The sequence below is a fragment of the Zosterops lateralis genome (assembly GCF_965231275.1).
Source record: "Zosterops lateralis genome assembly, chromosome: 3".
Taxonomy (NCBI): domain Eukaryota; kingdom Metazoa; phylum Chordata; class Aves; order Passeriformes; family Zosteropidae; genus Zosterops; species Zosterops lateralis.
Window position 1 is genome coordinate 44,258,857 of NC_139764.1, and position 12,856 is coordinate 44,271,712.

General features: G+C 40.3%; 1 protein-coding gene across 1 annotated transcript in view; it reads right to left on the reverse strand.

Annotated features, from left to right (window-relative positions):
- The window catches only part of NID1 (nidogen 1), a gene marked incomplete at its 5' end in the record, with an annotated part of 42,845 nt that extends 30,581 nt beyond the window's left edge, over positions 1–12,264 (reverse strand). Inside the window, 6 exons of the mRNA XM_083857474.1 lie at positions 115–366; positions 1,571–1,720; positions 2,599–3,023; positions 3,655–3,884; positions 4,974–5,273; positions 12,058–12,264. Coding sequence (XP_083713600.1) covers positions 115–366; positions 1,571–1,720; positions 2,599–3,023; positions 3,655–3,884; positions 4,974–5,273; positions 12,058–12,264 — 1,564 coding nt within the window. The remainder of the gene's footprint in view (positions 1–114; positions 367–1,570; positions 1,721–2,598; positions 3,024–3,654; positions 3,885–4,973; positions 5,274–12,057) is intronic.
- Positions 12,265–12,856: the final 592 nt, after the last annotated feature.

Genomic DNA, 12,856 nt, shown 5'->3' on the forward strand with positions numbered 1-12,856 from the left:
AGCTCAGAATAGATGTGTGTTTTCACTCTATATTGCTTCTAAATACACACTTCTTTTCTATCAAGACTGAGGAAAGCATAGCAATTTTGAACATTATTTTAATTTAGAAGTTACCAGTAATGCTGAATCCGTTTTTATATCCTTGCTGTTCCACAGCAAACATCCATCCTATGATACCTCCAATAGAGGCAAGAGGTAGTAAAGAATACCCCAGAGTCTCTGGGATTGTGCTGATAGCAGTGTAGGCACGCCCTTGGTTCATCACAACATAGGAGTGGAGATCAGTGTTCTCAAATATAACTGGAACGGGATTGTTTCCTACAAAGATTCTTCCTCTGACCTTGCCGTTGACTCTCTGAGGAGAACCTGGCAAATCAATACAAAGCATCAGAACAAAAGTAACAGTACTCTCATACTCTCCAAGGAACATGTCCAGAGTGTTCACAATGTTCAGTATTTAGTGTTGAAACAAACGGCAAACAAATACTCATAGAGTTCAGACAAGAAACTGCAATGTGTTCATTTGCTTATGTAGGTATGTCCGCGTGTGCTGTCTTATGTGGATGATTAAATGGCCAAATTTACCTGAAGAGATGCCCTTTATGCTCACTGAAAGTTCTGTCTGCAAGGACAACTTCATAACACTGTTACAGTATAGCTGACAGTAAGTGGCAGACAAAAACTTCTTGAGCTCACACTTCATATAAATACACACTGAATGCAAATTTGTTCATTTGTTCATTCATTAGGAGATTAATTGACCTATTATTCTAACCTATTACATTTCTTGGCTCTGAACTATTGGCCATTTTGAAGACTATCAGTGTTACACAGAAGTAGCTATTTTGGATTGCTAATTTTCACCTGTATATAATTCAGATCCTTCTTTTCTTTCTATGGAAAACCCAATTTTATGAACTGAAAGCTAAGTATTAGGTTTTGCTTTCCTGGTTTATAAAACACAAGACTTTGCAGTAAATTATTTGAGTTGTTAAAATGCATCTGCACTCTGAGCCAAATCACTATGAGGATTACAAGTGTATACATAAGAAATTCCTTCATGGATTTTACACGGGAACAAAGTTTAAATGGGTATTTAACAGAAATGTGGCAGAGCACCCTTTAAAAAAGCAGCTTAAGAGTCAAAGCAGAGTCACGCTCTTTGGTTCGATGATCAAAGTTAATTTGTTCATCACTTTGAACTGTCCATTTCTAGAGTGAAGACCATATCAGATTAAAACACATTAGAACTTCATAACTAATGCTAGGAAATACCACTGGATGCTATGCTTTCTTTTAAATGACATCAGCTACAGAAGAAGTTTATATTTTCTAGAAAGTCATATTAAAATGCATAAAGCATAGAGTTGATCACTCAAAATAATTTGCTTCACTCAAAAAACATTTTAAAAAGTAGAGCTCACTGATTCAAATGCCTTTCACTATATCTCAGTAATAAGCCGTTCAAAAATTTTTTTATCAGGTCTTTTTTGGAATCAAATACAAGTCACCTCATTCAGGAATGCCATGTGTAATTGTTGCTTATGTATCTAAATTTCAAACCAGTTACCTTCTGCTACACACTGTCTGCCATTTCCTTTGTAACCAGCAATACAGCTGCAACAAAACCCGTTGGGATAATCCTTGCAAATAGAGTGAACAGAGCACTGGTGACGGTTGTTAGCACAGGTCTGTTGGACATCGGTGTGGTAGCGAAACACTGTGGAAAATAAGACCAGACATTTATATTTTATGTAATTACTGTGGTATTCACATAGCCCTGGACTAGCTGGAAAGCATCTCTGGACTCACTTGATCAGCTTTTCATTTTCTCTTTAAGGAAAACAAACTTTTGCAATTGGCTAACCTTGCAATATGCAAATCACTTTCTACTATTTTGCAGAAAACAACAGGACTTCAGCTGTTTAATTATTTAGTTAGAAAACTGTTTAATTCTATTGACTTCAGCAGATCTATATTAACACAGATCAGTTAAAATTCCTGTCAAAGCTAAACACACTATTTTAATTTGTCCTTGTTACCAAATCAAAACAAAAAGGAGACTTTCCAACTTTAGAACAAAACATATCAGTACAGTACTCAGGACCAGTACAGTACCCTGTACAATTGAGCAACTGATTCCCCCTGTAATCCTAGCTGTTTTACCCTCTTACTTCATGGAGATAGCAATTCTCACACCTGCTTCAATTAACACCTGGGCAGTCAGTCACACTACTCTGATATTTCTAGAAATAGTTTATTAGAACTCAGAATTGCTAATTCCACCCTTCTAAGACTTGAAGCCATGAAATCCTAGCCAAAAAATTTTATGACACCTTCTATTCCCAACCTTCATTAAATCACCTGTATTCAGTAGCACATCTGAGAAAAGTTTGTGAGCTTGACAAGGAACTTGTTCACTTAGACTGGAAAGAACTGCATCTGAGGTGACATCCAAACTTATGGCATGTCAGATTTTTAGACATTAAGCTAATGAGAAGGAAACATTGTTTCTTTCATAATTCAATTTCTTTCACTTTTTTTTTTTTCCCCAGCCTGTCCATGTTAGAAGAAGTTAAACTGTACAAAAGACCTTACCTATTCCAGTCTCATCAAATTCTTCCACATCTATGACTTGAGGTGGCTGTGGGGGGAACTGCTGGATCCGAAACTGGCGAGGTGGAGCTTTTGCTGTCGGGAAATTTTGAGGACTGTAAAAAGACTCAGTTGAAGGTGTTCCTGTTACATCTTGGTATGAAGTCAGAAAGTCTTCTGCAGCTGACTGAGGAACACTGTATGTGACAAGCTGCTGATCCTCTTCTGTGCTGTCTGTGCTTGTGATGTACTGCTGTGTTATTTCAGTGGAACCATAATCAGACATAAAGGGCTTAGAAGTCATCTCCTGGTCTTCTTCATTGGGATCTACGCTCTCCAAAATATTGCTGATTTTGGCAGGCACAATATTGTCAGATGAGCTACCAATCTCAAACACCCAGACGCCCTGCTTCCCAGCATTGCTGCTTCTGTCAAAGAGAAGTACATGCCAAATAAAGCAAGCTGTGTGGTATTTCTAGCCTACACACAATGTTATCCTCCACTGAGAAGTGTCAGGACAAAACTGTCTTATCTACATTACCTACTTACCTAGAGGTACAGTTTATTCAGCTGTAGAACATCCCTGACAGTTTAGGTAACATTTTTTTTTCTCCTCACCCAGAGGTCTGTTGAGAATTTCTAGCTTTCTTGTCTCCAAAGTGGTGGGAACAGAAGGAGATTTTAGGGCCACAAAGATCTTGCCACCACTTACTAAAACTTTCTAACTCATTCCCTTTCCTGCTTGTTCACTTTTTCTTTCAAAAACAAACACAAAAAACCCCTGCCTAGGATAGATTATAGAAAGCTGAATTCTAAGTGGTACTATTTATATAAGAACTAAGTATACAGGAGTTTCTACCAGTGAAAATGGGAATATGGACTTTTAACAAATTACACCAAATTTGTCAAGGAGGTCGATATTTATCAGTGACAGATCTTGTGATTTCTCATGCAATAGCTAACGGGATCTTATTAGTTCTCACTGATTCATACTACAATTAAGAAAACCATGGAACTCTGTTGTTTTCTTGAGGAGTTTAAACAAAGAAAAAAGCATACTTGTACAGGTTTCTAATGCTGTCTTCATCACTAGCAATGACATGGTAGGATCCTGGCTTTTCCCAAAAGTAGTAGTTTGTAGAGGCTTGACTAAAGCCAACCATAGCAGGAACATTTTCATCGCCATTCTTGGAGTATGTGCTATAGAACTGCAAGCTATCTTCTGGATAAAGGAAAATAGCATAGGAACTGGAATCAGAAGAGGCTAAGACAGCCTGGAATGTGTTTCTCTGTGGAAAAAAAAAATACACATTTACTCACACAAAAAATAGTCAAGAAAGAGTAATTTTCTTTTATTCACACTTAAAAACAAAATGAAAACCAGAATTCTCATTAAAAAGAAAACATTTTCAAAAGTAAATTAAATTTGTAGGAAATAGTCAGATAGGCTGCCTAAAGCATAATGATTTGAAGTTCTGTAATGCTATAGGATGCTATTTCATTTCCCTAAAATAACAGAAGTGATGTGCTAGACTAAATAAAAAATTCTGTAATCAGAATGTTTAAAGTAAACTTCAAGTTTCACGTTGCTCAAGTCTTTTCCCACAGGAACACTCCTGCCTACTGTAGGAACCACTGGGACAGCACCTCGGACATCAGCTGTTCATTGCTACCAGGGTGCAGAACTGTTACTATAAACACAATGCTTGTGCCAAGTTCAGCAAAAGAAAACAGTTGTTGACATAAAAAGATGTGCTAAGTAACGGTAATGTTCTCATCAACTTTGATAATTATGGTGTACAAAGTTACATATCCTTGCAGGATAGTACATGAATGGTTTAAAAAAGGGAAAATTATTTGTGAATAATTATAAAAATAACCTCCAACTGTTTCTTAATCCAATACTACCTACAAAACATGAATGCAATATCATCTGTTCAAAATTGGCTTAAGATCCTACTAGTCCATATAGTTATCTGATCTTACATAGTTTGATGTCAAAATGACTTAAGAGTCTGCTGAAAAATGCAAGACAGCAGGATTACATTGCACAGAGGGAGGTCAGGATATTCTAGTTCAGTTATTATCACAACACATTTAGCATTCAAAATAAGAGTCATTAGGAAACACATTGAAATCAGCTATGTAGTTTCAAGCATTAACTTTTGCATTAATAAAACATTATTAAAATAAATCTCAAGTAAAAGTTCTGGGAACTCCTATTTTGCTACAGCCTTTTCAACAATAATATACATTCTTAGATCTGCAGAATTCGTTTAAACACAAAGAACTTCAAGCCTTCAAAGCAAAAAGGTTATAGTGTTACAATTTAGCTGAGCATGTGTCCAACATGACTTAAAGCTCTGGTTATTATTCACCTTTTCTTCCAAAGCATGATCTTCTCCTGGTGCCTGGAAAGGAGCCACAAGCTTCCAGGTAACAATAACAACACTGCTGGGATCAAAAGCAGTCTCAGGAAAACCTCTTTTGATGTAGTCTGATGCAAGTTGCAAGACATCTGAAGATGAATCTTCTCTGTAATACACATTTCCATGTCCATCTGTTGTGTCCAGGTCAGCCATAAAAGGAGCAATAGCCCCAAAACTCACTGGGAATTGACCAAGGTATTTTTCTTCACTTGAGGGCTCATTCACTGCAATAATCCCATTAGTGGTAACCTAATAAAAAGATGAAAGTTATAACACAAATACTGTTCATACAACTGTCTCCCACACATGTGTTCCAGATCACAATATTTTAATTGCAAAAGAAATTTATTCGAAAGTCAGTTTTGTATTTAAAAAGTAACTGTTTTAAAAAACTGTGGGTTTTTAAGTTGTTGTTTTTTATCCCAAGTCAGGAGTCCTGAGATTTCAGTTGCCCAAAATTAGAGGTCAACTTTACAGATAGAACAGCCTTTTTTCCTTAGATAAAGATTTCAGCTATTTAAATTTCAGACACCTATTGTCTCTTCTAACAAGGACGTACATAACCTTCCCACCAATGCTTCAGAAGCTGATAGAATTTCTGAGCAAAGAACTAATTCACACATAGATGCCAACCCAAAAAACAACCCTCCTCCATGCTTATATATTGTAATAGGCTGGGTGAAAGTCTTTTGGGAAATCATACAGATTTCTCTTTGCCTGGCCAGGACTGCTTTAGTTTTCACTTCACTACAACCGCCCTCCTAGGAACTTCTCTGCTACTGTGCAAGGCTAACAACAACAAACTGCTGCTCACTCTTAAGACATGCTGTGAACACAGAGCACAGCTCTTATAACAGAGGCTATAGAGTCTAGGAGACAGAATTTCCGCAGCAGATATAGGCCACCCTATAAATTCCTTTACAGCTGAGTGCCCTAACACAGTCTGATAGGAAAATGGGTCCAAGACTTGAAGGTGGGGGGGTGGGGAAAGGAATTTGCATACAGAAGTGAAACTCTTGGTCTCCAAATGCATAGGTACTGGCTCAGGGAAATTCTACCCATCCATGAGATGATTCACAGTCAGCCATCTCTGACTAAAACTAAGATAAATACCTACATACAGGTAGGTGCTAGGGCACATCCAAGTGTGACAGCCAAATTCAACTGGCAAACCAGAGCTGGCTCTCACACACACAGGCAGTGAGCAAGACTACAGGTGTCAGGCCTTGAGGCAGTGCACAAAGTACTCACACACAGCTTATTGTGTCAGGCCCTTCCACCAGCTGTGTTTGGCACGAACTCAGCCACATACAAATCTGTGGATACAGCCATAGCTGCCATAGCTGGCCTGTCATTTCTTTCCAGTGCAGCTAACAAGCAATTTGCTAGTTCCCACATGAAACTTTTGAGAATGAGAAGTTCTTTTAACACAACAATTTATCCTGAGGGTGAAAAACAAATGCACCTGTAATAACAAGGGATCTGTCCCACGAGAATCAGTAAAGAAAATATGTAAACAATTCAAGAATAGATAGATTGAGGGACGATACCTTTTACTAAATAAAATAATTAACAAGAAAGCTATTAACCAATAAAGTTGCCCATGAGGTTTGTAAAAACTGTAAAAAAGACAGGATGCCTCCATAATAAACAAGAGCCTTCTGAAAACTTGATACCATGTCATTCTGTATGTCGTGACCGTCTCTGCAACGACACAAATCCACCTCCAAGTCTTGGACTACCTGATAACAGGACACACATGAGTACCTGCAGACAGCCAGGCACTCACTCTAGGGCTCCTGCCACATACACAGGGGACTCGAAAGGGGACAGAGGTCCCAGAACTGTCACTCTAAACTATGAAATTAGAACTGCAACTCCCACAGATTTATCTAACAGGGATTCTTGTGAGTCCAAGAAGAACAAACTGTTGCTGGATTTTTTTATGCAGTCAGGATACTGTCAACACAATAAAATCTTTACAAATGCCTAGAAGTGGGTCAGAATGGCCACTGAGTCAGACTGCAAGGCCACCTAGCCCAGTGGCCTGTCCCCAGCTGTACCTGCTAGCTTAGAGGTTCAGCAAAACAAGAGGACATGCACATACTTCTCCAGTGAGCCACCAGCTGCATCCACCTCAAGGGATTCCCTGTGGTTGGAATGTTTTCCATCCTCAGTGTATCTCTTTAACATATTTGTTGAGTCTTCTCTTAACAGATATAAACTCTATGCATCCACAAAATCCCTTAAAAAGGAACTCCATGAATTTGTGACTCATATCCTCAGGTCTCTCCTACTTTTGTTTGCTTTCAGTCTGGCTTCCAGCTTCATTTGATGACCCTAATTTTTGTATTGGGACACACAAAAATTCTACCCAGTTTCTCCCACTGTGTAATTTCTTCTCCAGAATGAAGACCCCAAGCCTACCTATGCACTCCCTGTCCACAAGCTGTTCTCTGTCTTTGATCACTCTTATTGTCTCCACAGATTTCTTCACCCTTTTCCACTCTATAAATTTGTAAACAAGGAAGCCAGTGAGAGGCCACACATATTATTCACAGAGAAATTATGGTCTGTAAGCCCATCAACGATGCTGGCTGCAAGTGCCTTGGCAACATCTTAAAATCTGGACCACCACTGCTCCTACATACAGTAAATCAGAAAAGGTGTAATATGAGAACGCATGATACAAATCACTCCTCCATACACAAGAGATACCTATACCTTGGACTCTCCTTCTGGCTATCCAGAGGGTCAGAGCATGTCCCCTGCCACAGGCCAGTGGTCAGTCAACTTGGTGTATAACTGGATAATCATAATAATGGCTTATCATAAACTATTAGTAAATAGTTCCCACAGTGTATCAGAATTTATTTTAAAAGTGGCTTGATATTTGCTGACTATATATTTTGCAGATGTATAGTTTCATTAGCAGCTAGAGTGTAAAATACTAAAAATGTTAAGATCATCTAAACAATAGGTGAGTTGGCTTTATGCATGAACAGCATATCTAAGGTAGATATCAGTAAATACTCTGTGCAAACATGTTGGGAAAGCAGGTCATGTTAGAAAGGGGCAGAAGAATCGGAATATTGTGATAATTTTTTACACTATTCATTCATGACTTGACAGTGGCCACAGACCCAAAGGTGAACTATGAGTCTGAGGAATAAAGAACTAAAAAGACAGCATGGGTTACCTCAATACAGGCCCTACAACTGGAGCTGGACATGTAAGAGAAATCTAGTCCAGAAAAGCTCCCAGAACTCCTACATCTGTACACTAGAAAATGTTTCATATTCCTGAAAAGCAAAGCTAAAACATGACCTGAAAATTAAAACCCACCAATTCTACTATAACTGGAAGACAGGATGGAGAAAGGTGGACATTACAGTCTGTTTTCTAGGACCTTTTAGTAAAGAGAGGCATTCCCTCTTTAAAGTAAGAAAGTTAGTGCAAGTTAAAAGTTTTCCTTCTGCTTTCTTACACTTCTTGTACACAAACAGCCCTACTCTAAATCCTCTTGTGAGAGATGACTGGTGTTTGAAGTATTTTAAACAAATTCCATGCTCTTCATCAGATTTGCTGTGTGTGGATTTTGCGGCTTCGTGATCCCCCATTTATGGCAGAGATTAAAACAGCATTAAGAGAAAATACGATCAGGACTAGTTAATACTGCAGAATAAAGCAGAAGCCAGAAGAAATGACCCTCCTCTTTTCACCTCTTAGTGACATGCATCTAACTATTCCTTTCCTATTTGCTAAAAATTTTAATTTAAGAGGCAGTTTTATTAAAGAGATGCAAATCCCATTTTTAAAAGAAAGTTTTAAAGTGAGAGTTTAGTTTTAAATGCTAAGGGAATGTTTCTATAATCCAGAAAACATTTGCAATCCATCACATGAAAATAAATAAACAAGCTGCTCACTTTTTGCAGTGATTTTTAAGGCAAAAAAGGAAACACAGCAATAATGAAAAAATTATTTTAGCTTTCAGCTTTAACAATACGTTTATATTGACAGAGACAGTGAATAATCTTTTAACTTCACCCTGCTTCTTTCAAGGTCACAAAGATAGGTTTATGTGTCAATCCCAAAATAAAGAGAAGTAATCTGGCTTTCATCAAAGCATCATTCATGTCAAGAGGGAAAGAGGGGGAAAAGAGGCCTCAGGTGGGCGTTGTCTAAAGACCAGCTTTACAGTACATCTTTCCTTTTAGGGTATAACACTATTTCAATTGACAGGAACTAACACGGATGTATTTTTAGCATGTTAAACTTCTGGATTACACACATAGTTAACATACATTTGTAGTTTGAACCAATAACACGCACACACAATTATAGGTCCACCTTGAAAACCAACTGAGAAGAAGAATGCAAAGCAAGCAAGTACTTCTAATTAAAAGAATAATTTTTTTGTTGTACACACAGAGATACTATTTAAGTTTCTAACAAATGAGGTACTTTCCCCCTGTTCAATGACTAGGCATTTTACGGGCTTGAATATTTCTGCATAAAAAGTTTAAAAAAATTGTATTTATTTTTATAATGAAGTGACAGTTGACTTAAAGCAGCAAAGCTTTCTAATACAAACATGACCAACTATTAATTTAAGAAGTTAATAAAAGTAAGGATTAAAAAAATTTAATAAAAAATTTAACCAAGCTTGCATTAGAGGATTCTCAATTCTTCCCTAATTGGAGGTAACCCCTAATCCTTCCATTTTTCCACACCAGTGAGTTTTAGTGTAAACTAAAAATGCCTTAATAAAAGTATGCTATTGAAACAAATAGAATAGTATGGGTTAGTGATAGAGTTCAATGCTATAAATCTTACATACAAAAGCACTGTATGGAAGATTACAATATGTGAAAGTCTGTTTCCACTTATATGAAATAAAAGCGCTCTCTTCTGTCTGTGAGAAAAGGTTTTGTTGCCAGGAATTTTATGACAAGTTGGTACTAAACAATCACTTCACAGAATGCCTTGCCTTTTCTATTCATGTACAGCTAACTTAAGCTACTCAGCTTCTCAACTGTTAAAAAAGACAGAAAGAGAACCCACATAAAATTGCTACATAAAATTGTGTGCACTAAATGTTAATTGTATCAGCTTGATAATATTTACTATCAACACATTGGAAACTCCAGCCAACCTAGATCATAGAGCTTCATAAGTACACATTGTAAGTATACAATAAAAATATGTAAAGTGAAAGTGCATTAAAAACTGCTCAGCACATTTCCTTAACAGGTGTGCTTCTCCCCTCCCCACCCCCATGAAGTCTGTACTGCAATACTTCTGTTCTGCAATACTTGTGCCAGATTCAGTGCAAGAAAAAGCCTCTGCATAGTGTATAGACTGATAGTGAAATGCCATTCATTAAAACTACCCATCCCTAGTACTGAGTAATGCTGGCACAGCCTTGGAAGTGATTTGGAAATAGACTCTATATGGGTATTCTTTCAGGAAACAACTAATTAGAACTGTTCCTGTTTGAGCGCAGGGCAAGTAACAAGATCATTAAACTAAAGAAACCGAGACTGGTTAATCAATTTACTGCTCTTTGAAAACTCTGTCCCATCTCTGTCGCTTACCTGACATGCTGCTTGTTATCTTTGCCTCGCAATATACAGCCCTCTATCTTTCAAGAATATGTTTGTGCTTTAAAAAGTGTATTTTTTACTTGGGTTGACTAATCCATGATCAAATTAAAGTACAGAAGGCAAGACAATGAACTAAAGGTCAAGCTGAAGTCTGAACTCCACTAAATACTTCATCTCAGTCAGCTTCAGTGAACAACATTCATTTTCCACACAAGCATAACCCAAATCCCTCGAAATTTTAGATTTCAGATATGATTTCAAGATTTATCTAAGTAGTGGCATATGGACAACGAAAAGGAGTGTAAGTTAAGTGTCAGCACTAGTGTAACTCAGCATAGCACAAGCAAGTTGTATCTTTAGTGAATACCCATGAAACAGACTCAAGTGCATGGGAACTACATCAAATTTTGAATGACTGCAATCACACAGAGCTCTAGTTTCCTAAGTGTCTCCATGTAGGTTAATCCATCGAGTTGTATCTTAGATCCACTTAAACTACACTGCTTTATCTGGACAGGGAGGTGAGATTTAGTTTACCAGACGAATGTGCTAAACACATTGTGCCTTCCCTACCAAAGCCTTTCTAAATGTGCTGCTCAGCATGTTCAATTGCTAGCCTAGGTGGGGCTTCAGGGTGAAGGAGGCAATGATAAAGTGTGCAGTACCCCTGCAGCACTCTGAAGACACGCTGCAATTTTAAACAGTTTTCCTTATGGCTGCTTTTGAGCAGCTCTGCTCCAGACGATCTGTTTTCAATCCCACCTTCAAACACTGAACACCCTCCATCAGCTATGAACATGCAGACACCACTCTGGGATGCAGATTCGGCTGTGAGACACACACACAAGGCTGAGATGTGCTTGCAGCTCAAAGCCTTCAATTACTATGGATATGGACTTCCTCTGCCCAAGAGACTCCTAAAGCAATGATCACTTGAGAGTGCCCAAGGCACAAAGGAACAGAAAGTTCTCCCAGTGCTTAGAGGTGCAAGTCTTGCACATGTTAGTCTGCTGGTTAGACACCCCGTTTCAGTTTTATGACTGGCATGCCGAAATACATAAAACAGACCACAACGAGGATCTTTCTGAGCTGAACACACTCTGTGTGAGTGCAGAAACGCCTAGGGATGATGGCATTCACTCTGGTACTCGACTACATTTTCTTTACGCTCCTACTATCTGTTGCACTGTCTCCCAGCGGAGGCTGTGCACTCGAGGAATCTGTCCCGGCCACAGTGTGAGAAGGGAGTTAACACGGCCCCGACACCGAACTGAACACAACTGAAACAATTAAACTCTTTGGACCGGCCTCTGACCTCAGCATTCACACAACCCGCACGGAACCCACAAGCACCCACCCTGAGCTCCCCGAGGAGTCCCCGGGAGCGGTTCCGACCCGCCGGCAGCCAAAGGGGGCCCCACACTCACATAGAGGGAGCGGACGGCCGCGCCGTAGAAGCGCAGCGCCGTGCTCAGCTCCAGCGCCGCCGAGCGCACATCGTCCCCGGGCTCCAGTGCGGCATCGCCGCTATCCTCGCCGTGCGGCAGCAGCACCAGCCGCTCTGCGGGCAGCGCCAGGGCGGGCAGCGCCAGGGCCAGCAGCGCCCAGCACAGACGGCTCGGCGGGGCGCGCATCCCGGCGGCTCCCGGCGCCAGCGCCGTCCCCCGCTATAAGCGCGGGCAGCGGGGCCGGGGGCAGCGGCCAATGGCTGCAAGGGGCGGGCGGAGCGGCCCCGGACCCCGCGGCACCGCCCGGGCGGATCCGCAGCGGGGTCGGCCCGGGGGGCGCTGCCGGCCCGAGGCTCCGCCCGCGGGGACCGAGCCCGGGAGCGCTCCGGGGGCCAGGGGGACGCTCAGGCGCTTTCGGGATCAGAGGCGCTTGTGCGGCGCGAAACTCGGGAAGCGAAGTCGGTGCGGGGTCGTAGGCAGCCGGCAGATGCGTTCAAAGCACCGCGGCTCTCCGCCAAGGCCAGCGGGGTTTCTGCCTTAGTTTGGAAAATGTGTGCTCAAAGTGTCTCCAGCAGCTGCAGCGCTTCCCAACAGCCAGCGCACCGAGACCAAATACCAAAATCAGTGTGAAACAAGAATATGAATCCCCATGCTGTCTTCTGAAACAATTTTAGTACCAGGTGCTCATTGCTGGGGGAAATGAATAAATACATTGGAACGCGTTTCATAAATTAACACCATCCATGTCAGAATTGCATTGGGTTGTAAAACAAAACTA